The sequence below is a fragment of the Tachypleus tridentatus genome, chromosome 5 (genome assembly GCF_004210375.1).
Source record: "Tachypleus tridentatus isolate NWPU-2018 chromosome 5, ASM421037v1, whole genome shotgun sequence".
Classification (NCBI taxonomy): Eukaryota; Metazoa; Arthropoda; class Merostomata; order Xiphosura; family Limulidae; genus Tachypleus; species Tachypleus tridentatus.
The window spans coordinates 38,617,605-38,643,811 of NC_134829.1; the positions used below are offsets into that span (position 1 = coordinate 38,617,605).

The following is a 26,207-nucleotide window of genomic DNA, read 5'->3' on the forward strand; positions in this document are numbered from 1 at the left end:
AAATGAAGTAGGCTCGATGATTGAAGTGTAACAAGTAACAGGGGTGAGAGATGAAAACTACCAAAGATCATGTTTATTCATCACACCTGTCAAATCAAGCTGTCCAGTTGGAATGGAAAACAAACCCACAAGAGATAAATCTGCTTCTAGATCATGCATATATATGATGGATGAAAAGCAAATCATCTCTTAATATTTAAATAAGTTTCCAAATAGAGCTTGGACCATATCTTGAGACATATTGGATGATGGAATTCATGCTTCTGAGTTTAAGGGTATGGTTCTTCATTTTGTTGAGTATTTGATGAAGCTTGGAGACCAGGAATACAATGGTAGCCTATGTATGTCATTGGTTTGACCCAATTGAAAACTAAATCATAACCTGGCTGACTTTAAAGTTCCCAGGTAAATTTGGGTTCCTTACTCTTATTCTCTGCACCATTTGTCGAAAAGTCTGCTCTGCAACGCTATCAGCAAATTGCAAGAATAGCCTAGTTGACAAATTCATTAAGGGACAACTGAGTGAGACATCAATTATGACGCATTAATACCATTACAAAGACAGGTAAGTTAGATGAGAGAATACAATAAAAAAAGATGTTTTTATGGTTAAAAGTATGCTCCACTGCACTGAGGTCAGTAACTACTCTCAAATTTGGCCTCTGTTATGAATGAAATATCAAATGGTCATGTTACAGAAGAGATAGTTTCCAGAGAACGGACAGGGTTATCAATACTCAGAAACCTCTGTTCCTATAACCTGTACCTACATATGATTGAGAGTAGAAGGAACTAATGGTTATTTTATTTTAAAGACGTTTTAGAGTTTGGGCATTAGCTACCACACCTAAGCTGTTCTGACTTTCATGTCATTAGAGTCCGAGAATAATATGCAGAGCTTAACTTTGTGTGAAACATTAGAGCTCTTGAAGTTATTATTTACATAGCCAGATATAGTTGGCTCAAATAAGCAGGATGTCCAATGTATAACCAGTTAACTTCATACCACATTTAGCTTAGTTTGAAAAGAAAAAGAGCAGACCAAACGAAAATTTTTACAACTCAAGTTGGCTAAATTTAAATTAAAGTATAAGAATAATATAATAACAGAGTAGTAGAAAAAAGACTAAACGTTACCTGTTGGGTGATGTTTCATGATGCAAATGAACTTTTATGAGATGAGTGCTTTTCTCTGATGGAGTCATCATATCATTGATCCCGCTAAGACCTACCTGGAACTTTGCCACATAGAAAGATCACCCCCAAAGTCCAGTTACTTCATTTGCTATCCCAGAAATAATGATCCAAGTGTTAGCCACCATCCTGGCAACACCAGCAGAGATGACACCAGTTATGACAGTTATTTCTAAATTGATATAGTTATATTCATTTGCATTGAGTTTCACATTAGGCAGCTGAGCAAATATCGAATACTGAAGAACTGAGATGCTGAAAAGGTTTTATGTTTTGCACGTTTGTTTTGAACAAAAATACGCGATAAGCTACCTATATGTTGTTTATCAGAAGATACTGATCCTGTACTGTAGAATCGCAAATCTGTAAGCTTACTGCTGAACTATCAGAAAAAGATGAGAATTTCTTAAATTTATCAGTCACTTTAATTAGCGTGCGCTTGAGGCTTTAACCTTTTTTACCTCCATAAACTGTGACATTCTAGCCAGTAAAACAATATTGTTGGATTATGTATTATTTTTATGTAGATTTGTAAAAACACCTTTACAATAATATTGAAGGTAAACATCATATAACAATAAAGAAGTTAAAATGAGCTGATATACGTATTTATTCTATTACTAGTTTTGAGATTAATATAATAGCATATTCATAAACAAGCCTTATCCTTTAACCTAATGTATGGTTTATTTTATTTAATTTCAACTAAAGAAACAAACGATTAAAACTTTACACAAAATTTCAACATATAAACTAAACGAATTAATATATTTTCTTTTCCCACGTTTCTACCAGCTTAAACACTTGTACACTGCCATAAATTGTTTTAAGTCTACGTTATAAATGGCGTTCAGTAATGTAAAACAAATCAACTTACAAAAAATAACCTAAAAAGCGCAACAACAAACACAGACCCAGTTATTTTATGAAAACACAATGAATGATTTAACTCTCTCTGTCATGAAAAATAAAACAAAAAACTCTTATCTACCTTAACTATCCTCTTTATGTTTTGCTAACCCTGTATTTATAACCTACCATCGTTATTAATATTTTGCTAAACCTCTCATTTACGAATATTCTAGGACTAACGTGATCGCAGCGTGTTACGATCTCCAGTTAAGCCTGCTTCACATTGTTCTTGTATCGCTTTCATACCACAGTATCACGATTCTAATAAAGTATGCGAAGATTAGCCAAGCTTTTCGTAAACGTTAATAAAAAACATCAGTGCTGTAATTTTCTTCTAGCAACTATCACTAAGCTAAGCTTATATCACTTAAATATCATGCTTAAAATGCTTATACTATACAGCTGACCACAATATTAAATTTTACACATGGCTCAAAAAGTTGAAAACAGTGTCTTTGAATTATTACCATAAGAATTTTTTCACTGGGAGCTATATTTAATTAAATCACTCCATTGTAACCGTGGTTGAGAAACAGTAAGTGGCTGAAATAAATAAAACTACACTTGTATTGAAATTACAAGTTTCGAGTTAGAGCTTTTTTATTAAAATTTTTCTTGACTCTTCTCTTAATAGACCAGGAGACCATTTTATAGTCAGAAAGAAGTCCAGTAAATGTACAGTCACTAACGATTTCCTTTAGAGCGCATTGAAAGAAATCCAATATTGAATTTTGTGTATTTGTTCTTACTTTTATGCGGGTATTTAAACAAATAAAACTTTTTACTGAATAAATTTCAAATATATCTTTTCTTTTTAAATGGAAGAACAACTAGAAGTTTGTTTCTATACATATTTTTTAATTCAGTAGCGCTATTTTGCTTTTGGGATGGGATATTCACTTTCCTAGGCGTGATAAAAATCAAATATTTGTATGCTTGCAACACAAAAATTTTACACGTACTTTACTGACAGTTATATTCAAAAAACAAAAATAGTAATCTATAGATCATCTAACTTAATGACTATTCAAAGTGATATTTATTCGAGATAATCCCAGACTCGTACGAGTTCATATAAATATCTGTGCCACGACCTGAAATGAGTTTATCGCACCTCTTGAAGTGAATAAAGTGTGAAGAAAGAAATTAACCACAATATTCAGTATTAGCACTTTACAACGTATAATACTTTTTACTTTCTTTACATTGTGTTTTGGCCCGGCATGGCCAGGTGGTTAAGGCACTCGACTCGTAATTTAAGGGTCGAAGGTTCGAATCCCCGTCTCACCAAACATACTGGCCATTTCAGCTGTGGGGGCGTTCTAATGTTATGGTAATTCCCATTATTTGTTAATAAAAGATAGGCCAAGAGTTGACGGTGAGTTGTGATGACTACCTGCCTTCCCTTTAGTTTTAAACTGCTAAATTAGGGACGGCTAACGCAGATAGCCCTCGTGTAACTTTGCACGAAATTCAAAACAAACAAAACTAAATTATATGATAAAACTAATGCCAGGCCCACCCCACATAACGATAAGAATTCAATTTATTTCTTCTTTGACGTTTGCTATAGGTTACGTTCATTGCTAGGCCTAATTTCACAAACAAGATTTTCAAGAGAAATACTGCAACTATTGCATGCCTAATTTACGTATAAGCTTATCAAGATACACTTAAGGATTTTTTGTCAGTGGATAACAAACACGTTGATTAACCTACCCACTAGCTCGTTTATTAACTGAATCACAGTTTCATTAACTGTCATTGTCTAATGTTTGTTTTTTAAAGCATAAAGTTACACAATGAGCTATCTGTCTTTTCTCACTACAAATAAAAAAAAGCTATTTTTAGCTTTATAAACCCTCAGACTTATCGCGTAGCCAATGGGTAACATAATATTGTGAAACATAGCTTATTATTAATAGTTTTATTTACTCATTATTACAAATTACAGCTTTTACAGTTCGGAATCATATTTTTTATAACAAGTATGACCTATCGCTTACTGAGACGGATATTCTTGAGTACTTAAGAATGAGTGTAGTAAAATAATCATTTATTACTCTTTTTCTTAGAAATGTTTTAAGATTAATATTTCACCAAAACTTAAACAGATTCAAAAGAAAATATTTAGTTTGTAATACTAATTTATAATAGGACTTTAGCTTACTGATTTTATGAATTAGTTATTTATTAATCTTCATTTCAAGTGTTTAACGAAAAGAGCTGTAAATCTGAAGGTCCTTGCATCACATCTTGATATTGCAAAAACATCACATTCTGCACATTTGGGCCAATGAAGTATTATAAATGTGACGATTAAATTTCACGAACAGACTGGAGTAGCTCAAAAGTTAATGGTAGGAGATATTCATTAATTGCTTTCCTTCCAGTCCTTTCCGTTTGGTATATTTGTTGAAACATAGGGATAGGTAGCGCTGAATGCTCTGCTCGAATTTTCCAAGGAAACACCGTGTTAATTATATTACTTTGCTGAAAAGTATAATTGATAATTATATTTATATTTATTATAATTTTCCACATTTTTATTTTAGCGAGAATTTGTTCGAAGACAAGTTTTAGACCTTTGTAATATTTAAGTTTAGGTTAACAAAACTAGTACAGGATTTAAATAATAATACAGAGTACGAATATTTAATAATATAAGCGTTACCGAGTTAGTTTAGTTTAGTGTAGGTTGTACAAGGTTTTATTATAACATATTTACTTTCTTAAATATTATAATGTTTAGCGATTGAAGATGTGTCATAATAATTTATCATTACTATTACGTAGCCTACTAAACTTCAAGTTATGTGTATGTAATTTGTTGAAGCAGCTTTTGAAACTAATTATATAGGCTTAATAATTTTCAGTTTTGTATTCAGTGATACTATTCACGTACAATTACTTGTAAGTTATAATTAGACTTTTAAAGTGAAAGCTCTGTTAAAAGTCATACTATGTTAAGAATTTCGAGTCGTACTATTACTAATAGCTTTAAGTTACTTCTTAAGTGTTATACTCTTACCAAAGTTTTAAGTTATCACTTAAAATATATTAATTTACATTGAATTTGAATATAACTTGTTACAAGTTAGAAAACGTTTTGTCCCACACAAGTACATTCTAATTTACTTCATTAACTAATCAAAATTAAATTACCCTTTATGCTTTACTTTCTTTATATCTACTCAAGAAAAATTTAAAATAATTTATAGGAGCAACATATACCACATTATTGAAAATAGTTTCACAAATTTATGTATAACAATCAACATTCTGTTAACATCACTATGTATTACCTTACAAAACTTACAGTGGCTAATCATAATATCCAGTTTCTCTCTCTCTAATATTTATTTTTTTCTTTGTGGCATTTGTGTTAAAACACTGTTATTACCCATAGGAAAACTATCTAATCCTCTATCATGAATATAACATCTAATATCTGTTGCATTTACATCCACTATATTTCTATATGTGTGCTCAAAAGTTAATTTAAGGTGTAATTTCTTACACTGTTATACCTCTTGTAAAGTAGTAGTTTCATTTTATGAATCTAGTCATTTAAACTTATTCTCTCAAAGCATCTCCTTGTATTTTACTTTCTTAAACCAAATGTTATTCTATTGGTCCTCCTAAGAATTATTTCTAACACTGATATTTCTTCAGTAAGGGAGCCAAATCCGTACAGAGTGATATGTAAGAAACATCTCTAGTTTGATACAAAACTACAATAAATTATTAAGAGAACCACCAGTTTTTATTTGCTATCCATTTAGCTGAAGGCTTTAGGTGCTATGCAGATACTTGGTGCAAAACTGCAAATGTGATTTTAAGAGAAACTAAATAGATTTTTTTTACTGTATTTGAGTAATATTTTCTTTTTTTTTAAACATTTTTTTCAGGAAGAGCACAACAATAAATATTGCAATTGTGATTAAGTTTCAGAGAGGAAGGTAAAATTTATGAACTAACCTCTTTTATAATTGTTGATATTAAAACTAAAAGACTCAAAGACCTGTTTATGCTATTAATTCATCACAAGGTAAAATGGTATACCCTTTCTGCATATTTGTTTCAGCTTTTACACAATTGACAGAATAGTTATTTTAGTTTTTGACAGTGAAAAAGTATGGAGATTGGAATTAAGGTTTATTGAAGGCTACTTTCACTGGTAGGCCTGACTTCATAAATAGTACTTTCAAGAGAAATACGACAACTATAAATGTATTAAGATACTTACAGACGTTTTTTGTTAATGGATAACAAACATGCTGATTAACTTGCTCGCTAGCTTATTTATTAATTGAAGCACAGTTTCACTAACTCTCATTTTCTAATTTGTTTTTAAACATAAAGCTACACAATGAGCTACCTGTCTTTTCTCACTATAAGTGATAAAAATCTATTTTTAGCTTTATAAACCCTCAGATTTGTTGCATTGCTAGTGGGTAACTATATCAACATTTTTTGGGAAGGGCTTTTTGTATAGAAAGTTATTCTTTATTTCAGCAGAACCTGGATGTATTTTTTATTGTGAACATTTTTTAAAACTTGATTTTTTTGTATTATAAACATTGGCACAGTTTATTCATGTATGTTTAGAAAAGTTTTATTTCTTGTGCCAGTGAAACATCACTATTGTGATGAAAAATGGATTTTATATGTGGTTAATAATATGTCTGAAGACTGATGAATATCACAATATGTTGAAAAGATCTAATGAATTTCTGGGAGCTGTTAATAACTATTTTGATATTTTTGATAATGTTAAAGTTTGTTGAGGTGTCAAAGTAATATGAACATATTAGAAAGGGTTTAGAAATTGGCTAGAAGAGTATTTGTTTTAGAAAGTGGAATTATGAAAAGAGGTTAAAACATTTAAGACTTATTTTGGAGTGTAGGAAAACTAAGAGCTGGTCTGAGTCAGTAGTGAGGCCTCACTTGGAGTATTGCACATGTTGTGGTGTCCTTATCTGTGAAAGGGGTATTGGCTTATTATAAAGGTTTTTAGATATAAATTAACTGTATGATTACAGGAATGGAAGATTTATAAAGTCAGTTTTAAATTTATCTGGTTTTCTTATGAGAATAAATGGGTAAGAGTGATCCTACTGAAGGTTTCAAGATTTTTCAGGAGATTATCCTATGGACAACAAGGAATCATTTGGTTCAAGTCTGCCCTTGCACACCCATCCTTGAGATAAGTGATCTTTAAGGTATCGAGCCTTACCCTTGTATTTGATAGGATAAGGGCCTTTGATTTCTTTATGCTATATTATGGAAGTAGAAGAATGACAGAACATAAATTTAAGTTTTGAAAAATGAGGCTTCAAGCTTCAATTATGACAGTTTTATTTCTCTAACAGGATGATTGAATAATGGAGTCAGTTGTTGTCAGCCATACTGAAGGCCAACATGCTAAAAGTTTGTGAGGAATTGATGATTTCCTGTAAAATAAAGGATGGATTTAACATTGTTTTTGTTCTCTTCATTTTCTTTTTGAGCATTCGGGAACAACCTCAGAAAATTGAAGTTGTCTTTTGTTATTTTTGTGTTATGTTAAAACTCTTAGGGCTTGGAATTTGTTTGGAAAGGTTGAATGACATGGTTAAAAATGGAAACTTGAGTTTTCAGAGTTAATAAGTATAATTAAAAAAATCTTGTTCCATTCTTACATATTTTGTTTTATTTTTGTGTAAGAAGTATACATTTTTTTTTTATTTGGTTTGTCACCTTATATGGGAAGTGTTGTTTTAATTTAATGTTGAGTTAGAAATATGTATATTTAGATTGGGATTTCATCTTGTTAGAGTAGAATGACATTATGGTGAGTGGCTCCACCTTCCTCATTCGTATGTCAATTCATTCATATCTATTAGCAGTTTGAACACTTAGAAAAAATAATCAGTAACTGTTTATGTGCTAGCAATTTTACATATAGTTTATTATCTTTCAAATAGAAAAGAAAGTTTTTTGTTTTGTTAATGGGCTGAAAGAAAATTGAAATGTCAAGTTTTTCATGTCTCAGTCAGACATAATAAAAGTAAGTGAATCTGCATATTATGTTACAAATAAGTTTAATACATGTGTTGAGACCTATTTGCTCATGAAACTACTATTTTTAGAAAAGAAAATAATGACAGACCTTGTATGCTCAGAGAGAAATAAGGAGTTGATTGATGCAGAGTTGGGCCTTAAAGAAGATTATTTTTCTCGTCCAGTGGTGAGCAAGTTTATTAGTTTTGACTACACATATTGTATGTACATTATTTTTTATTTGTGTGGAATAGCTGATATACATTAAGTAATTTTCTATTTTAAAAAAAATAAATGAACACTTGAGTTTTTCAAACAATATACATTAAAAAATATTATGGGAACAATTACTTATAACAATAAAATAGAAAGAGGGATTATTATTCTTTTTTTTATTGTTATAGGTAATTGTTTCCAATGTGTATTGTTTGAAGAACTCATGACTACTATGTAATTAGTACTGACTTGTATATTTTCATATTATAAAGTATTTTTAGGGTATTAGTTGATGATGGATATTTCTAAGTATTTATTATGGGTAACCTAAGTTACAGGAAACCCTTATGGCCATTTAGATTATCTGTCAAAATGTTATCTATAATATAAAATTTAGCAAAAATATGTATTTCAATAATAATAATTCAGAAATATTTGCATACTTTTTTTTACTATAAAAGGCTATATCCCTGTGCCACTACCACGAATTGAAATGAAGCCCCAATCAGTACATATATTGATGAGTAATGCAACAACCTATGACGTAATTATCATTAGACTATATTCTTCCACCAATTGGAGGACAATATATTGTCCATGTGCAGTAATCATTGAGAATCATATGAACAAAGACTTGTCCTTTTGTTGGCACTGATTTGTTTACATGTGGAATTTTTTGCACTTATTATTTTAAATGTTTTTACCATTTCTTGATTATAATAAAGAAAACTGTTAAATTTAGTTAGAACTTTGATTCAAATTATCTTCAGTTTTTCTTTCAATTGAATTTATAAGGTTGAGACACATGTCTCATTGTCTGTGGTAGTGTTTTTTGACATTACTATTTTGTGTTATTTTAACTCAATTTGTGGATTTCATTAAGTGGTATTCAGTTTCATCTTTTAACTAATGGCCTAGAACTATGCAGCATTAACATATTAGGCCAATATTTATTTGTACAAGAAAAAAGTTGATTTTGTGGATTACAAAGTCATGTTTCTATATTTCTGACATTTCATAAGATTTTGACATATCTTAACCCTATTACAATAGGACATGGGTCACAGGCCTTGTTATTACATTTGTTGACTTGCATTCAAAATTTTATTGAACTACTGTTTTATGAATTTATGTCAATAAATCTAATATCAAATTATAGGTTATAATTCATATTTCAGTATTATGTATTAATTAATTTAAAAGTAAATATTAAAAGTACACACTTGAATATAGATTTTTTCAGTCATGTGGCATGTTTAATGGAGCACCGGTTCAAGTCAGATGCTTATGATGTTAAAAGATCAAGTCTACAGTATTGTATGAATTAGGAACTCAAATTATTTCATCTCTAATATATGCTGAGATATTGCTTGTGTACTGAATCAGATACAGTGGCCCTGCTCGCCTCTTTTCATTTTTGGAAATGGTCCTTTTCATATACTGTCTTCTATATATGACGTGAATAACCAGTCATAATATCCCCTTAGTGATTTTCTCAATTATTTTCAGTGTATTTTGGTCAACTAGTGCAAGTATATTTAAGGGTTTACTGCTTTTTCTTTTTAAGCTTTTATAATTGTTGTGGCTTAGTCAATCCCACATAACCTTAGACATTCCTTTTCCTTGCCTCATCTTGACTTGTATCTCTTTGGAGCCCCGAGAGCTCAGTGTTAAATTCAAAGGCTTATAACATTTGTGTGGGTTTTCATCACAAATGGTACATTGTGTAGCTTTATGTTTGATGATAGCCAAACCTACAAACAAAACCTGTCAAAAAGTGACTGATTTATTTGTGGAATCTGATCTCCAGAAGAGTGGTTTCTCTTATATCAGTCATCAAGATGTTGATAAGCAGGCTTGCCACTATTATCTGACTGGTATTCTTATCATGATCCATTCAGACACCTCATCTGTCTTTTGTCCCATCCGCATTTCGTTGTTGGTCTGTTGTGTCTTGGGTACTTTAGCCCTGATTGTTAATTGGTTGTCTTTTCTGGAGAATAAAAACACAACATGCTTAGACAGTAGCATAGGAACACAATGTGTTTAGATCCTCTGCTATCTTAACCAGTGGACAATGTATCACTCTGCCCAGTAAACTAGTTCAACACTACTAATGAAACATGGTAATGTTGCATCACACAAGTGTTAGTAGTACAGTACTGTACAATAATTGGTGAACACTACATTTGTCAAAGTAGCCTGAAATGTTTTAACACTAGTAACAAAACAAGGTGACATTGTTTCAAAAATACTGGAAGTAATTGGTAAACATTGCATCTGGAACTCTAGATGACAACGTTGAAATGTTCTGGTAATGAAACATGAAAACATTATTGAATCCTCTAATAATGAAATGATGCAGAAAGGTGCAACACAATGGAGACCCAGTACACACTCCAACAAAATATCTTAATTTTGTAACTGGGTTGTTTTAGCATTTAACAATTTTTAGATCTGGTAATTATTTATACCTTAGAAATATATTGACATACTTGTTTAGAACCAATAGAACGAGCTTATTTTAATAATCATGCTTCCAATGGTTCTAAACAAGTATATCAAATAAGGTGTCATGGTTTTGAAAACTGCTTTAAAAGATAAGGACAGAAAGGTGGGGCTCCTATCATGAATTGAATAAATGTATTTATATTTCAGTAAAGAGAGAAGTTAGGAAGTTTATACTTTTTGAGTCAGATCTTGTAACTGTTTGCAGATTAAGTTTATAATAAAGTAGACAGTGTATGTATTGGTTGTAGTTATACTAATTGAAAGAAGAATAATAACAAATACAATGTCTTTCATGACAACAGAAGTGAAGACAGAATTTAAGTTTTTTTATTTTAAATTAAGAAATTAATATTTTATATAAGAACTTGAATCATGAACTGTTATAAGTTTATTAACTGTTGAAAGTGACTGTAAGATGTTAGGATTAGACAGATGCATCATTGTGTAGGACCTTATCCAGATGTGATGATTTCCATTTGGTCTTAGTATTTTTCCAATGTCTTCTAGCTACCACACTATCACAACACTATTTTTAAGCTTTGATATTAAAAAAAATGTTTTTTTCTTAGTTTTTAAACATTTTATCCTAGAATCATGTGAAAGCATCAGAACCTGATGTACAGCTCGTAATGGGACACAAGTTTATTCAGAGAAAGATGGAAGGTACACATGAATATTGTGACAAGTGTTGCAATATCATTTTGGGTGTCGTGCATAACTGGTATTACTGTAAAAGTGAGTTCATTTACATTTTTTTTTGTATAGTTTCATGAGATAGCTGGCATAAACTGTCTTTTTTAATCATATAGTCAGTTTTTAGCTTCTAATATTTATCTAATTACAAAGTTTAAGCTAGAAACTGTATAGAACTGAAATCAATAAACTATATCCTGATGTGAATTATACTTTCGTTTTTTGTCTACTTTTATGTAGCTCTTCTAATGGTGAAGGTATATGTTTGTTCTGAAGCATAATGCGACTTGAAATTTAATTTGTGAAGGGGTTGCTGTAAGCTGTAGTAGTTTTTAAAGTGAAAATCCAGTAATATGTATCAAATTGTACCGCAGCTTAACAACATGCAGTAAAGGATGAAACTGTTTTAAGTTGGATTAATAATTGCAAGTTTTAACAAGTGTGTACTTGTTTGAACTCCTAACTTGTATTTTTGGATAATTTTGTGTATATATGTGTGTGTGTTCTCAGTGTTGTGCTGTTTTTTTTACTTAAGCTGTTTTTGTTGAATCTGTGTGTTACTTGTCAAGTAATTTCAAAAGTTATACTCTTATAACTGTAAAGTGGAAATCACTTATAACTCTTTGTGCTGAAATCTTTGTTTTTAGATACAAAATGTCAGTACTTTTTGCCTAAATAGTTTAAAAATGTTATACATTTTTACTAATTTGATCCATTGTTGTTGTTTACAGACTGCAGTTTTAAATGTCACAACAAGTGTATTAACTTCCTAACCAGGATTTGTGCTTATGTAAAGGTAATTTTCTGTAATTTTTTGTTATTGTAACAGAAGTACTTAAGTAAGAATATCAAGTAACCTGCATCCACATAAGTATTTAATTTGTAGAAATATTAATGTTGCTTGCAACTTGTTTTTACTTGTAATGAAATATTTTCTTTTATCATAATAAGTCCAATATATGTTTGTTTTATTTCCTTGATTGTATCTTATTATGACTTAGTTATTAAACTCCTAAGTAAAGCAAGACATGATGAAAACATGTTGTATTTTAACTTAAGCAGTGTAACATGTGATTCTTGTGATTACATGATTTTGTGGCTGTGGATTCACTACTTGGACTGTAAAGAATAAGAAATGGTTCTGTAGCAAGAATCAGTGGAATACAGTTTATTTTAAGTGTGAAACATTTACTAGGATTTGTTATTAAGATTACTGTGATTTAATTTTTACAAATGTGATAGAAAATTCTACAGGCAACAGTTTTTGAAGAAAACTGAACGTTTTTATAAGAATAGAAGTTTTTAAAAACAAATAGCTACTGACACAAATATATATAATAAATGTTTATAAATTAAACTGGCATGTTAAACACAATCAAACTATATCAAAATGTTGGCAAATCGCATACTTTGTTAATGCTTCTTTTGAAGAATTGTCTGTTAAGACTGCAACATCTATATTAGAGTGTTATGTTAATACAGGAGTGCACAGCCTAAGTAGCAACTTTTTTTTGTAATATGTTGTCAAGAAAAGTTTAGTTAGCTAATCATTTGTGTTGGAAAAGTAAAAATAAAGTTTCAAGCAAGTGTTTTCTACTGTGTTAATATAGGAAGTTTGCCAATACGTTTTGTAATTCACAAAACTGAAATAATTTTATCACACTTGTGTTTTTGTAGAATTTCATTAGTTTGATTGTAAAACATTCATGAGAACACTTGAAGAAAAAATATTGTCAATAATGTCTTTTATAAATAAATTCTTCATTTATTGAAGAACTATCAAAGCATAAAGATTTTAATTTACTTTTTATTGTGTTGCTCACTAGTGGCAAAACGGTATGTTTGTGGACTCGCACCGTGAGACACCGGGTTTCAGTACCTGTGGTGAGCAGAGTGCAGATAACCCATTGTGTTGCTTTGTCTTTCATTCCAGTCAGTCATAATTCTGATTGGGTCACTGTTTTATGAAAGTGTTTTTACAAGTTTATAATATCTTTACATATTAAACTAAATATCCATTTATGTAATTTTGAATGTTTTTGTAATTATTCTGTGCCAGTATTTTAAAATTGACATTTTAATTGGTTTGTCATATGATTTTTACCAAAGAAAAATCTAAATAATATTTTTATAAAAAGAAAACATTAGATAAAAATATTTACAATTTTGTTGTTTTTAATCTGTTGCGAGTTCTAACACCTTAAATCTATACATATGTGAGGGTCAAAGTGCATGGGTCATAATTGTTTTACAGAGTTACATTCACATTTAATTAAATAACTTTATTATCACAATATTCAGTAAGCTTGGTATCAAACCTGAGTGTATAATTAAAATTTGTCTGTTAATTAATTTCAATCTTCTCTGTGTCGTGATTCACCTGTGTTATAAATTGCTCATTTTAAATTTCCTTTTTTCCGTTATAATGTACTGATTTAACCTAATTAGAAACACATGCTATTACTTTTAAAAAGAAGAGCTGGGTTGCTTAATCGATCTAAACAATCGCCTTTGAGCAATGATTACAATTTTTAATGTCGCTTGAACTAATTAATCAAAATAACTTGGTGGCTTAATGTATAAAATCATCTGTGAGCAGTGATTATAATGATTAGTGTCATTTAAAGTAATTAATCAAAGTTATTAGATTTGATTAATGTCATGAAAATACAAACTAGTGTTTTTGAGTATTTCAACATTCGATTAATCACATGCTTTTTATTTTCAGAAATTAATAACTGTTATACAATGTTATATGAATAGATATTGATCTAGAGGGAATTTATCCCCCTTATTTTAAAAAAAAAAGCCACACATTTTTACATTAACATATAGTATAAAAAAATGTTAGCTTTGGCAAATGTAGTATGGTTGAAATAATATTAGTATACACTTTTCTAATTCTTAAATCCATAGGTAACTAGATAAAGAATGTAGTGTTAAAAATATAATGGACCTACTTCTGATTTCTCATGACAGTGCCCACTAATGGCTTAGTGGTCAGAAGGCTTATAAGGCCAAAATCTGGATTTTGGGTACAGCACAGATAGCCCTTTGTGTTGCTCTGCAGTTAACAGCAAACAAAAAAAACAAATAAACAACTTGTGACAAGTATAATTATGATAATCTTTCACCAACTTGAAAAATAGTGTTCACATCATGAAAATTGTAATAACATTTAATATGCTAGACAGTATGACCAGTACTGTTAATGAAAGTAACAATATGTAAAACACTTTGGTACCTAAATAACACAACTAGTGGAATCTCGTGTTGGTATTTAGTCGGTATTAACAATTCATTTGCCAAACAGGAAATGTATAGATTATCTTTAAAAATGTTTGTGATAAAATATATTTTTTTAGAAAAAAATATTTTCTATAGAATATGCAATTGCAACCTTCAGAAGAGGTCTGTGAAACCAAGGGTAATTTAGAATTTACTTTAAAAAGTAAAATAAAAACAAGGTGAATGTAAATAGGAAGCTTAATACCACATTGGTTGCTGCAGTTCTTGAAAACGTTTTAAAACTAGTACTGCTTTTTGTAGGGTCTAAAGGGCATTGTAAAGTATTAAAATTAAAAGAGAACTTTGATAAATAACTGTAATTATCAGTTACAGTATACAGTCATTGTAGTAAAAAAATATTTATGTTGTATTTTTCAAGTTTTTGTTCAGTGTTTTTGCTACAGTTAAAGCTAGAGTAGAGAGAACGTGACAAATGTATAGTTTCACTGAAAAAAACTTGATGTTCATTTAGAATGTTTGAGAGGGTTCACAAATAAAATTGAGAACTATAAGATGTAAGTATTTGTGTTCTCGCATGAAAATCACTTTTTACTCAGACTTACTTATTAAAATCTTCATAAATGTGCATACAAATCTTTAATAAAAATAACTTGTTAAAAATTGATTATTTTATGTACAACAGACTTATAATGTTTACTAAAAATTTGTCAAATTTCTTGAAAATACACTTAGTACATTCAGAGTTATTATTAGCTTTATGGTTGCACAGTGATTGAAAGGTCATTGAGAACAATTGAACTGCCATAGAGAGAGGTAATAGCAATTAACATAAGCAGCTCTTTGGTTTTTTTCATTTATGGTTATCCCTTGCCATTCTCAGGGGCTAGTTTCTGAAAAACTAGTAGCTGAAAAAGCACCAAAACATCTTCTTCAAGGGATGTTTAATGAACTGATTGATGTGAGATTCTTGAAGTTTCTCACCTGGAGATCTGCGAACATGCAGACTTCTTTGACCCTGTACGAATAAATGAGTATCGTCACTGAATAACACCTTCCTCTATTGCTTTTGCATCCAGTTCTTGTATTTCAGACCCCATTGATACCGTTTTTTCTTCACTGAGTTGGTAAGAAGTTGTTTTTTGACTGGTCTCCTTGCCCATCGTTCGCAATTTCGAATGACGTAATATTCCTCAAAATTTCATCATGTATCCCAAAAATAGATTGATTGTACTGCAAAACACAGCTAATGATGCCCTCCATGTGAAAAAATGAAAAAAGGAATCAGCGGGTCCAGTGAGCCTACACCAGCTGCCATGCTGAAAATATTGTAAAATGACCATTTGTTTCAATTAATTCACACAAGGGTGTAGAACCATGCTCTGTTAACTGTATTAGTCCACACCCCTCGTACTCTCTTTCCCTAAATGGGTGAAGGGGAAGGAGGTGCAATGCTTGAAAAATTATAAATAATATCTCCTATTCAGAAGATCGGAAATTATTTTCCCTAACTTCATCTTGAACATTTGCTGCTGCTCTCCATTCTACTACCACAGTGAGAGTGCAGACTGATTTCTCCTTCCTCCAGCATAGTCTTTTGCAAAACATTTGAAGAATCTTTTGCCTTTCATGATTAAAAGAGTTGATGAATCTTTGTCTACTTCTATCTCTGTCTCTGCCACTTCTTCCAGTGACTGCCCAGCTCCATTTTCTTTGGCTTTGGGTGCTTCCTTGGGTCCATCCTCCTCTGCAGCCCTGAGAAGTAAAACAACCATTTGTTAATGCCCTCAGTTACTGGAATCTTTGTCCACAGACAGAAACCTGCATAATCGACCCAGAGCAGGATCCATGGAGGTTGATAGATCTTCATCCAGTAAAGAAACAGATATGGTCAAAAACAGAAAGATTCCCCACTATGCTATGTTCCCCTTTACATAAATAAAAATGGCTACTCTGATCCAGTGGAACTGTCGGGGCATTTATTTAAGTATTGATGACATTTAAGGATTTGATTGATTCATCAGTGATGTCGAGAAACCCACTTGTTGAGAAATTTATATGCAAAAACGGCTCGTTTGGGTTGAGAAAATATTTTACATAGAAGAGCGAACAACGTTTCGACCTTCTTCGGTCATCGTCAGGTTCACAAAGAAAGAGGTAACTGACCGGAAGCTGACCACATGTTTGAAAGGGGTTGTGTAACTGTGTGTCGAAATGTAGAGGGCGGTATTAGATGTTTGAATATATAATTTTATTTATATTAATATAGGTATAAAGGCGTTCCTTTATATTGGTTTATTTTGGGTTTAAGTTGTTGTATAAGTAAGGCTTCTTTAATTTTGCGTTTGTTTATGTTTGTTTCTTTATTTAGTATTTGAGTGTTTTCTATGGTTATGTTGTGTTTATTTGACTTGCAGTGTTCGAAAACGTGTGAAGGTGACTTTTTATGTTCTTTGAATCTGGTTTCCATTTTTCTACTTGTTTCTCCAATATAGAAGTCGTGGCAGTTAAAGAACTTTTCAGTGTTTTCATGTTCCTTGTTTTAAATTATACATTTTTGTGTTACTGTCGTTTAATCACATTATTATGAAAAATTATAAAAGCCATCACAGTCATAATCATAAAAGCCAAGTGTCAGTTGGTTGGTCATGCTCAGTTTAGCTGAATTTCACATGTTACACTAGTCCAGTTTCAATTTTTTCCTAAAGAACTTCTTTTTTTGATAGACTATTTTGATTTTAGTTGAATTTAATTGCTAACACAATTGTAAATAGATATAAACCTGGAAATGTTTTCACATTCAATCCGTGTCTGTGAAAAAAAGAGTAAAAAAATATGTGAACATTTATGCTTGGGAATTATTACAAAAATTCTTTGTTAAAATAAACTGAAGATATCAATTATCTGTAGGGAAAAGGACCTCAACATATATCTCTGTTTAAAGGAAACCTGCTGTTCAACATAGAACAGTGGATATCAACTAAAGTTTAATCATGTTGGTTAGTTTCTAATTAACCAGTGAGTTTAGGTTTCTTAGTTGTTGTGAAGGCATTTTGGAGATAACTGTACAAAAAGCTAATAGCAAACATGCAGGCATAACATCTTGCAGCAAAGAAAAAATCATACAACAGATAGAACTTAGATATTTGAGAGGGTAGATCTGTGAACTTAGGCCTAGAACAGAGGATTACTATTGCAGAATTGGAATTTTTCAGTTTATCACTTGCAAGTAAAACTAAGCTTGCTTTCCCTTCTTCTAGAGATAAAAGTAATAAAGAAGGGAAATTGATAAGATAATTTTGTATGACATTTTTATTTACTGATTGCTTACCACCAAAGTACAGCTTGACAAAGTAATTTCAGTTTGAATGTTAAAAAGAAACATATAATCAATATCATTCATTTTGTATCTTATCAGTACCTACACATTTCAACCTGAAGAGATAAATGTTTTTGGTTATTGATGTTTTAACAATGGTACAGCAAAATGACAGATTTTACAGGAAGTTGTTTTGATCATTGGAAGAAATTGGTCCATTCATTATTATGGTAAAGTGTAGGATGATACAAGCTATTGAATGAAATGACATTACACTTTTCTTATATAATAGATGTTTACCTATACTATAAAACAAATAAAATGTTTATAAACATTTTAAGCATCAAATATTTCTAATGTATTTTGTTTACGACTTTACATTACTTATTGTTTTGTTTTATAACAAATACATTCACCACATTAATCATTTTGTTGCCATCTGGAAACGTAGACATTTGACTAAAATAAACTATTTGCAACATTTTTCCATACAATTAGACATCTTCAGAAGAAGCCTTGATTTTGCTCTTTTTCAAGGTATAGCGTGTTTGCAAAAAATCATTTTGATTTTCTGTAACTTTTGTATGCATAATTTATGCTTTTTTACAGGTTATGGAAACCCCTAGCTACATTTTGGACATTTGTCCAGAAACAAGTCTTGCTACCCAATGTTACAAGTGTGCAGAGTGTAAACGCAGAATTCTTAACAGTAAGTGTTGATCATGTTTATGCTGTAAAGTTCTATTTAAAATTAACTGGTTTGCTACAGGTCAGAGGTCATGTCATTGCATTTGTTAATTTGAATTCAAAATTTTATTGACCTACTATTTTATGAACTTATATTTAAAATCAAATTGTAGATTATAACTCAAACTTTATTATATACGAGTTAATTTCTTAATTTAAAAGTAAATATTAAAAGGGCACATCTAAATATAGATTTTAGTGAGTCACGTGGTATGTTGATTGTAGAACTGTTTAAAATTAGGTGTTTGTGATGCCAAAATACTAAGCCTATAATTTTGTACAAATTACTAATATTGACAATCCAGAATATAAAATAATCTTGTATCTTTTTATTTTACTGAGAAATGGCTTATGAACTGAATCAAATATGGTGGATTCATTTAACTCTTTCCATTTTTTGAAATGGTCCCTTATGTACTCTTACCACAGTATGTGACATGCGAATAACTAATGACCAGCTTAGAATGCCCCCAACATGGTTTTCTCAGCCATTTTAATCTGTGAAAATGCTACAGTGTTTTTTCAAGTCAAGATGTCAATGAGGTAGGTTGTGTCTGTAGTCTGCTTAAAGTTTCATATTTTTTTAAAAATCTAAATACATCTTAGTTACTAAGCTTAATATACTATAGTGGAATTCTATGGTATCAGTGTAGTTATTTATGAGTTTTTTTTGGTTATTCAACTGTATGTATATACCTAAAAAAAATTGTTCAATATCCCCCTATGTGTGAAATTTTAAAAGGCTTAGCAAACCGTGTCTAGCAGCAATCCAGTACAAAGGTTGTAGCGAGAAGAGATAATTATTTGCTTTACTTCTTAATTCATTGTTCTATATTTTCAGAAAAAAATAAGTTTAATAATTTATTTCTAAATAGTAATGATTATATACATATATAATGTTTTACTATTAAAATGTGACTATATTACAGAATACTAGTCCACTAAAACACAGCCAAGATAGGGAAGACTAAAAGTCAGTTTTATATTACTGTACACGTAACATGGGTGCATGTACATCACATCAATGCAAGTTATGTAATGTTAGCTAGAGCATTACTGGAAGATCAATATAATAAAATAATAAATATATATGTTCATATATAGCATTATGAGACATCAGATACTTAGGCTAAATTATTTGTATTTTTGTTTTATAACACATAGTCATTCTAACACAAATAAAAAACAATTTTTATTGATTTCCTAATATTTTTATGATAGTTGCAAGGTTGATCAAGTGACAGAATTTAGTGTATAGAAAATAACACGAAATATAAAGTTTTAATGAAAAACTGTATTTAGGAGATTACACAAATAATATTTGAGATTTTTGGGATAAAGAATAGTTTTTTTTTAATTGTAACATGAAATCTCTTTGTACTCGGGACTAGTAACAAAAAACTATTTTCACAAACAAATTTTTACTCAAAATATTTCATTAAAATCTGATTTTTTGTATACAAAATATTTGTAATCTTTACTAAAAATCTACCAGATTTTCTGAATATAAACGTGCTGTATCAACATTATATGTAAATACTTAATGTGTGAAAATGTGTAAATGGACTTGTGTATATTATACACACATACATGTACACTTTAGACTTTGATGTTTAAATGTTTCTCCTGGTGAGATAGCAGTAAGTTTATGAACTTGCAATGCTAAACTCTAGGGTGTGTAGGATATGATTTCCTGTGGTGGAAACATCAGAGAACCAAATGTAGATTTTTCTGATACAAGATGTATGACAAATGATGTGTGTGTGTGTGTAAAATTATAGTAGTAACACACAATATTGAAAGGTTAGGTCAGTTGTGCCTATCTTCTCAGAGGTAAAGGCTGAAGACCTGAAAAAGGTACATCTGCAGACTGAAAAGCTATTAAGTTATATTATATGTAGAGTTATGTGGACATACTGGTATATAGATAACATCTGCGAAAAAACATAAGTGAACAAAATTGGTGAAAACAGACTTTGATTTAATGTCTGACAAAAGGATGCTGGTCAAGAAACTTGAGTTAAGTGTTGATATTGTTTTGGAGGTAGCATTGTTGTGTGGGAGATAATTGTTATTCTTGCATGTCTGGTTTTGAGCCACAATGAACTAATTAAAAAGGAACGTGAAAAGATAAACTTTTATGAGCCAATTGGTTTCTTATAGTTTTCTGGATTTTAGCATTTAAACCATATCTGTAGAAGAAAGGATTTATATGTTGAATTTTATTATTGTTATTTTTTCTGGCATAACTCTGGACATCAAATATATGCTTATTCATTTTGTTGCCAAAGTTTTAAGGCATGGTTTTAGTTGCAAGTGAATACTTTCCTAGTCAAATTATGTTTTACATTTTTACTGATACTGAGCAAGCAAATCAGATCAGTGTTTTTTTATTTTGTGTTCACAAGCTTTAAAAAATGATGTAGTTGTGGAACACTGAAATATAATAATAATAATAAATAACTACAACACAACGTTTTGAAAAATTACTTGGCTATCTGGAGTTGTTTTTATGGGGTATTTATTTGTTACATTTTCCACCATATTCTTGAAATATTTTAATAAGGTTAAGAGAGATAACTCTAATGTAGTGTTATGAATAGAAAAGTATATTTTTTAAGATTGAAAACACGTATAATGATTTTATTCTTTTAGAGCTAGACCAGTATTATGAAGTAAAAGTGAATAAAAGTTTGAAAATTAGTATCCATATCTGGAATGAAAAGTCCACATTGCTTTTAATCTTGCATAATTTGAAAGCATCTAATTATTTTTAAAATTAAAACAATTTGATAAAGTTGTAAAATAACTTCAGAATATTCTTTATCAGTTATATTTTCATTATTCAGTTTTATACTTCTTCTTATGAATCATTTTTCAAAACATTTAAATTTAGTTTTAAAATCTAATAAGCTATCCTACTACTACCCCCCCATGCTAGTACAGCAGTATGTCTTTGGATTTAAAACTCTAAAATCAGGGGTTCGATTCCCCTTGGGGGGCTTAGCAAATAACCTGATGTGGCTTTGCTATAAAAACACACACACACACACACACACACACACACACACACACACACAGCTATCCTAGAAAAGTACAGTTGCTAATTTATCACTCAACAAAGATTCTTAGGACCTAAAAAATAGTTTTTTTAACTTATCATTGTTTTTATTAACAGTGGAAGGATACCATCGTCCAAGAAAATGTGATTACTGTGGTTTTCACTACTGTTCTTATTGCCACTGGAACAGCCAAACATTTATTCCTTCTAGGATTATTCACAATTGGGACTTCGAGCCTCGCATGGTATGACAATTATATCAGTATGATTCATAGAATACTGTTTATCTTGGGATGAGACAAAGTTAGTGTAGTTTCCCATCTAGAACCATTTGGTAAAAAAATGATTGTTGAAGCTTCATGTAAGTTTATGATATATTTACATTTGTTATTAACCTAACAGGTTATTATTATTATTATTATTATTGACATCTTTTTTGCTCTGATTTGGTTTGTTTTTGAAATAACAATAGCTAATCAAATAAAGTGTATTTTGCATTCTCACCAATCTCTTTCCCCAAGCTATTTCTAGAAGTACTGGATATACCAGTATTGTGACAATATTAGTCAATTAAAGATATTTGTTATAGAATTTCAAGTAACTGATTATTTCTAACATTTATATTCAAAATATATTGGGTATAAAACTGTTCGGAATGATTAATAACGACTTATATGAACTGGTGGAATGGTTGGACAGGACAAGCAAGTTGAAATACATGAAAAAATCCAGCTTCATCGACTCTCATTTCAGTTTCATCAATTTATTTTTCATTGACATGAAAAACTTAATTTTTTTATCTAGAAACAAAATTGCGTGTGTGCATATGTATATGTAAATAAAATTCATGTTAAAGCTCTGAGGTTCCTTTTCCTTAGTTTCAATGAAAATCCCTTACATACTATAGGTAGGAAAATTTTGTTGGTAAGATAGATATGACTTTGTTCTATGTTTGAGCCTATAGCTTAAGCTGGCATTTGAAAATCATTTTGCCTTCAATACTGACACAAATGAATTATCCAAATATTTTTGATACACAGTTAACCTTATTAAACAATAAAATAACACCAAATTAAGTAAATGTTATTTTTTATCTTAAAAATGATTCAAAATTACAATAAACACTTGTTAGTTATACCAGCACACCTTTAAAAAAAACAACAAACCTCCAACAAGGTTATCTAAATATGACAACAGACTAAGCTTCAGTTTATAAGTTTTAGAAGTGTTATAAATATGTCAGATCTGAATTACAGTATAGCTAAAGGCTGAAACAAAAAGTGGCCCAGAGTCCATATCAGTGATGAAACAGGTTTAGGGCTTATCTTTGTTTTGGACCAGACAGACAGCTATCTGAATCACTGTTGTTTTTTTGTTTTTAATAACTCTTAGGTCTGTCGAGCATCACTTCAGTTTTTACGTTTGATGATGAAGAAGCCAGTTTTGCATTTGGAGCAGTTAAATCCGATGTTGTTTTCTTTTGTTGAGGAGCTGAATGAAGTTAAGGTTGGTAAAATTCAGAAAACAAGATATTTTTTCTTTTTTTTAAATGATTATTTTTTCTAAATTATACAGATGATTCTGAATACAATCTCTTTTTTTGGTTTTTTTTTAAATGATAATAGTTGTTTATAATAACTAAAGTAGGTAGCACATATATATATATATGTGTGTGTGTGTGTGCGTGAAATGACATTCTTCATTTATGAAAGCTAGATTATGAGTTACCTACTAAGTTTTTGCTGATCCTGAATATTTATGATAATAAGCTATAAAAACTAGAAACTGCAATTTGGAACTCATATGTTACATTTTCTTGTTAACATTGACTGTATAAAGTATTAGTAACAGTTTTAAACTTTACAAAAGCAACAGTTTAATTGATAACTATTACTTGAAACTGAAGAAACTTGGAATTGTTCTTGTACTGAAAGAAATATGCGATGTGTAAAAAAATCTAACTATTATAGCTTACTAAATTTTCACTAATCCTAATGTCTTTTAGAAACTAAGAGAAGAAATTCTCATGATGAAACAATACCTTTTAAGTTGTCACGTGGCACTAGAAGAACAGCTACTTCTGGAATCCAAAGAAAGGGAACACCTTATTGAGAACACTGATATGTATTCTCTTAGAGATCTGATTGACCTCAAGACTGGAGTTTTAAAAAAATTCCTTACGAAAACTTACTCTGTGTTTTTTGTACATATAACAAAAGAATGTGAGGTAAAGACGATTTTTATCTTTTAAATTACTGTTATACTTGTTTTGTCAAAAATGTATTAAATAACTAATGTTGAAAAACTAAATAACAAGGTACTAATGCACTTGTTGTGATGCATTTATCATCCTTACCATTTACATTGAATCTGTCATTCTTGCACTTGTTGTGATGCGTTTATCATCCTTACCATTTACATTGAATCTGTCATTCTCGCACTTGTTGTGATGTGTTTATCATCCTTACCATGTATATTGCACTTGTTGTGATGCGTTTATCATCCTTACCATTTACATTGAATCTGTCATTCTCGCACTTGTTGTGATGCGTTTATCATCCTTACCATGTATATTGCACTTGTTGTGATGCGTTTATCATCCTTACCATGTATATTGCACTTGTTGTGATGCGTTTATCATCCTTACCATGTATATTGCACTTGTTGTGATGCGTTTATCATCCTTACCATGTATATTGCACTTGTTGTGATGCGTTTATCATCCTTACCATGTATATTGCACTTGTTGTGATGCGTTTATCATCCTTACCATGTATATTGCACTTGTTGTGATGCGTTTATCATCCTTACCATGTATATTGCACTTGTTGTGATGCGTTTATCATCCTTACCATGTGTATTGCACTTGTTGTGATGCGTTTATCATCCTTACCATGTGTATTGCACTTGTTGTGATGCGTTTATCATCCTTACCATGTGTATTGCACTTGTTGTGATGCATTTATCATCCTTACCATGTATATTGAATCTGTCATTCTCGTTCCTGATGGTTTCTTTCTTCCTAATTTATGTTTTTTCCTGATACATTGAGTTTTTTAGTTATTCATGTTTTGGGAGACTTTGCTTTTAAACTTTAAGCTTAATGAAAAGTTAGAATAATTTTTTTCTATTTACTTGTAAACTGAACTTGTTAAGTCATGGATGCAGCCATTTTTTTCAAGTATTGTAGATGCTGAGATTAGTTGTAAACACCTAAAGTTATTGTGAAGTTATACTATAAATGAGATGTTCTGGAGTTTTGGCACCACTGTAATTATGAGTAGGTTATACTTTCTATACAAATATTGTTTTTAAAAGTACAATACACCATAATGTGCTAATTTAATGCCAGTTTTCAAGAATTTTCTTGAGGGGGACATGCCCCCTGACCCATATCAGATTTTCATATTATCACTGTCCAGAGAAAAGTTATTTCCACTTATTAATTAACACTGATTAGAAGTACCATCTTTTATTTACTGAACATCTTTCGAACAATCATTCCGTTCCAATTTATATGGATGGTTCCAAATCAGGTAATTTTGTGGGCTCTACCATGGTTTGTTGCAGTTTGGTGGTTGCGCGTAGAATTCCCTCTACTGCTTCTGTGTTCACTGCTGAACTGTATGCCATATCTCTTGCCCTGGATCATATTGAAACTGAGCAGTACTCCAACTGCACTATTTATACTGACTCACTTAGTTCTCTATTGGCCGTGGAATCTCTTCACGTTGGCTCACACCCTGTTCTCGCTAATATTCAAAACCGACTGGCCCATTTCTCATTAACATTTACTTCTATCCAGTTTTTATGGATACCAGGCCACGTTGGTATTCGCGGGAACGAGCTTGCAGACACGGCAGTTAAATCTATCTGCTCAAGCACTATCACCACTGTGCCTATTCCGTACATGGACTATTGTTCTGTATTCAAGGCTCGGCTCCGTGCTAGCTGGCAGTTCACTTGAAGTGAGCAATGCGACAACAAGCTTTTTCAAATAAAACCCTATATTGGGCTTTGGCAGTCTAGCTTCCTTAAGGTTTGGAAAGAGGAAGTTGTTCTAACTGGACTATGCATTGGTCACAGTTTTTTAACTCATTGTTTTTTTTAATCTGGAACTGTTGCACCAGTGTGTAGTTTGTGTAACACTCAAATCACTGTAAGCCACATTTTACTTTCTTGCCATCGTTACGACTCTCAACGATGGCACTATTTTAAACATGTTTTGTCCCAGGGTTTATCTGTAACATTGGACAGTGTTAT

The 26,207-nt window shown here is 30.8% G+C and overlaps 1 protein-coding gene across 3 annotated transcripts in view; it reads left to right on the forward strand.

The window, feature by feature from the left end:
- Nucleotides 1–4,535: 4,535 nt before the first annotated feature.
- The window catches only part of LOC143250968 (differentially expressed in FDCP 8 homolog), a 28,915-nt gene continuing 7,243 nt past the window's right edge, over nt 4,536–26,207 (forward strand). Inside the window, exons 1-9 of one of the 3 annotated variants that reach the window (XM_076502220.1) lie at nt 4,536–4,606; nt 6,018–6,068; nt 7,250–8,338; nt 11,469–11,613; nt 12,303–12,367; nt 18,746–18,845; nt 22,062–22,189; nt 23,337–23,450; nt 23,950–24,171. In XM_076502220.1, the coding sequence (XP_076358335.1) occupies nt 8,135–8,338; nt 11,469–11,613; nt 12,303–12,367; nt 18,746–18,845; nt 22,062–22,189; nt 23,337–23,450; nt 23,950–24,171 (978 nt within the window). In that variant the 5' untranslated portion in view covers nt 4,536–4,606; nt 6,018–6,068; nt 7,250–8,134. Of the gene's footprint in view, nt 8,339–11,468; nt 11,614–12,302; nt 12,368–18,745; nt 18,846–22,061; nt 22,190–23,336; nt 23,451–23,949; nt 24,172–26,207 lie in introns of all 3 variants that reach the window. The other 2 variants (XM_076502219.1, XM_076502221.1) reach the window with 2 other exon arrangements.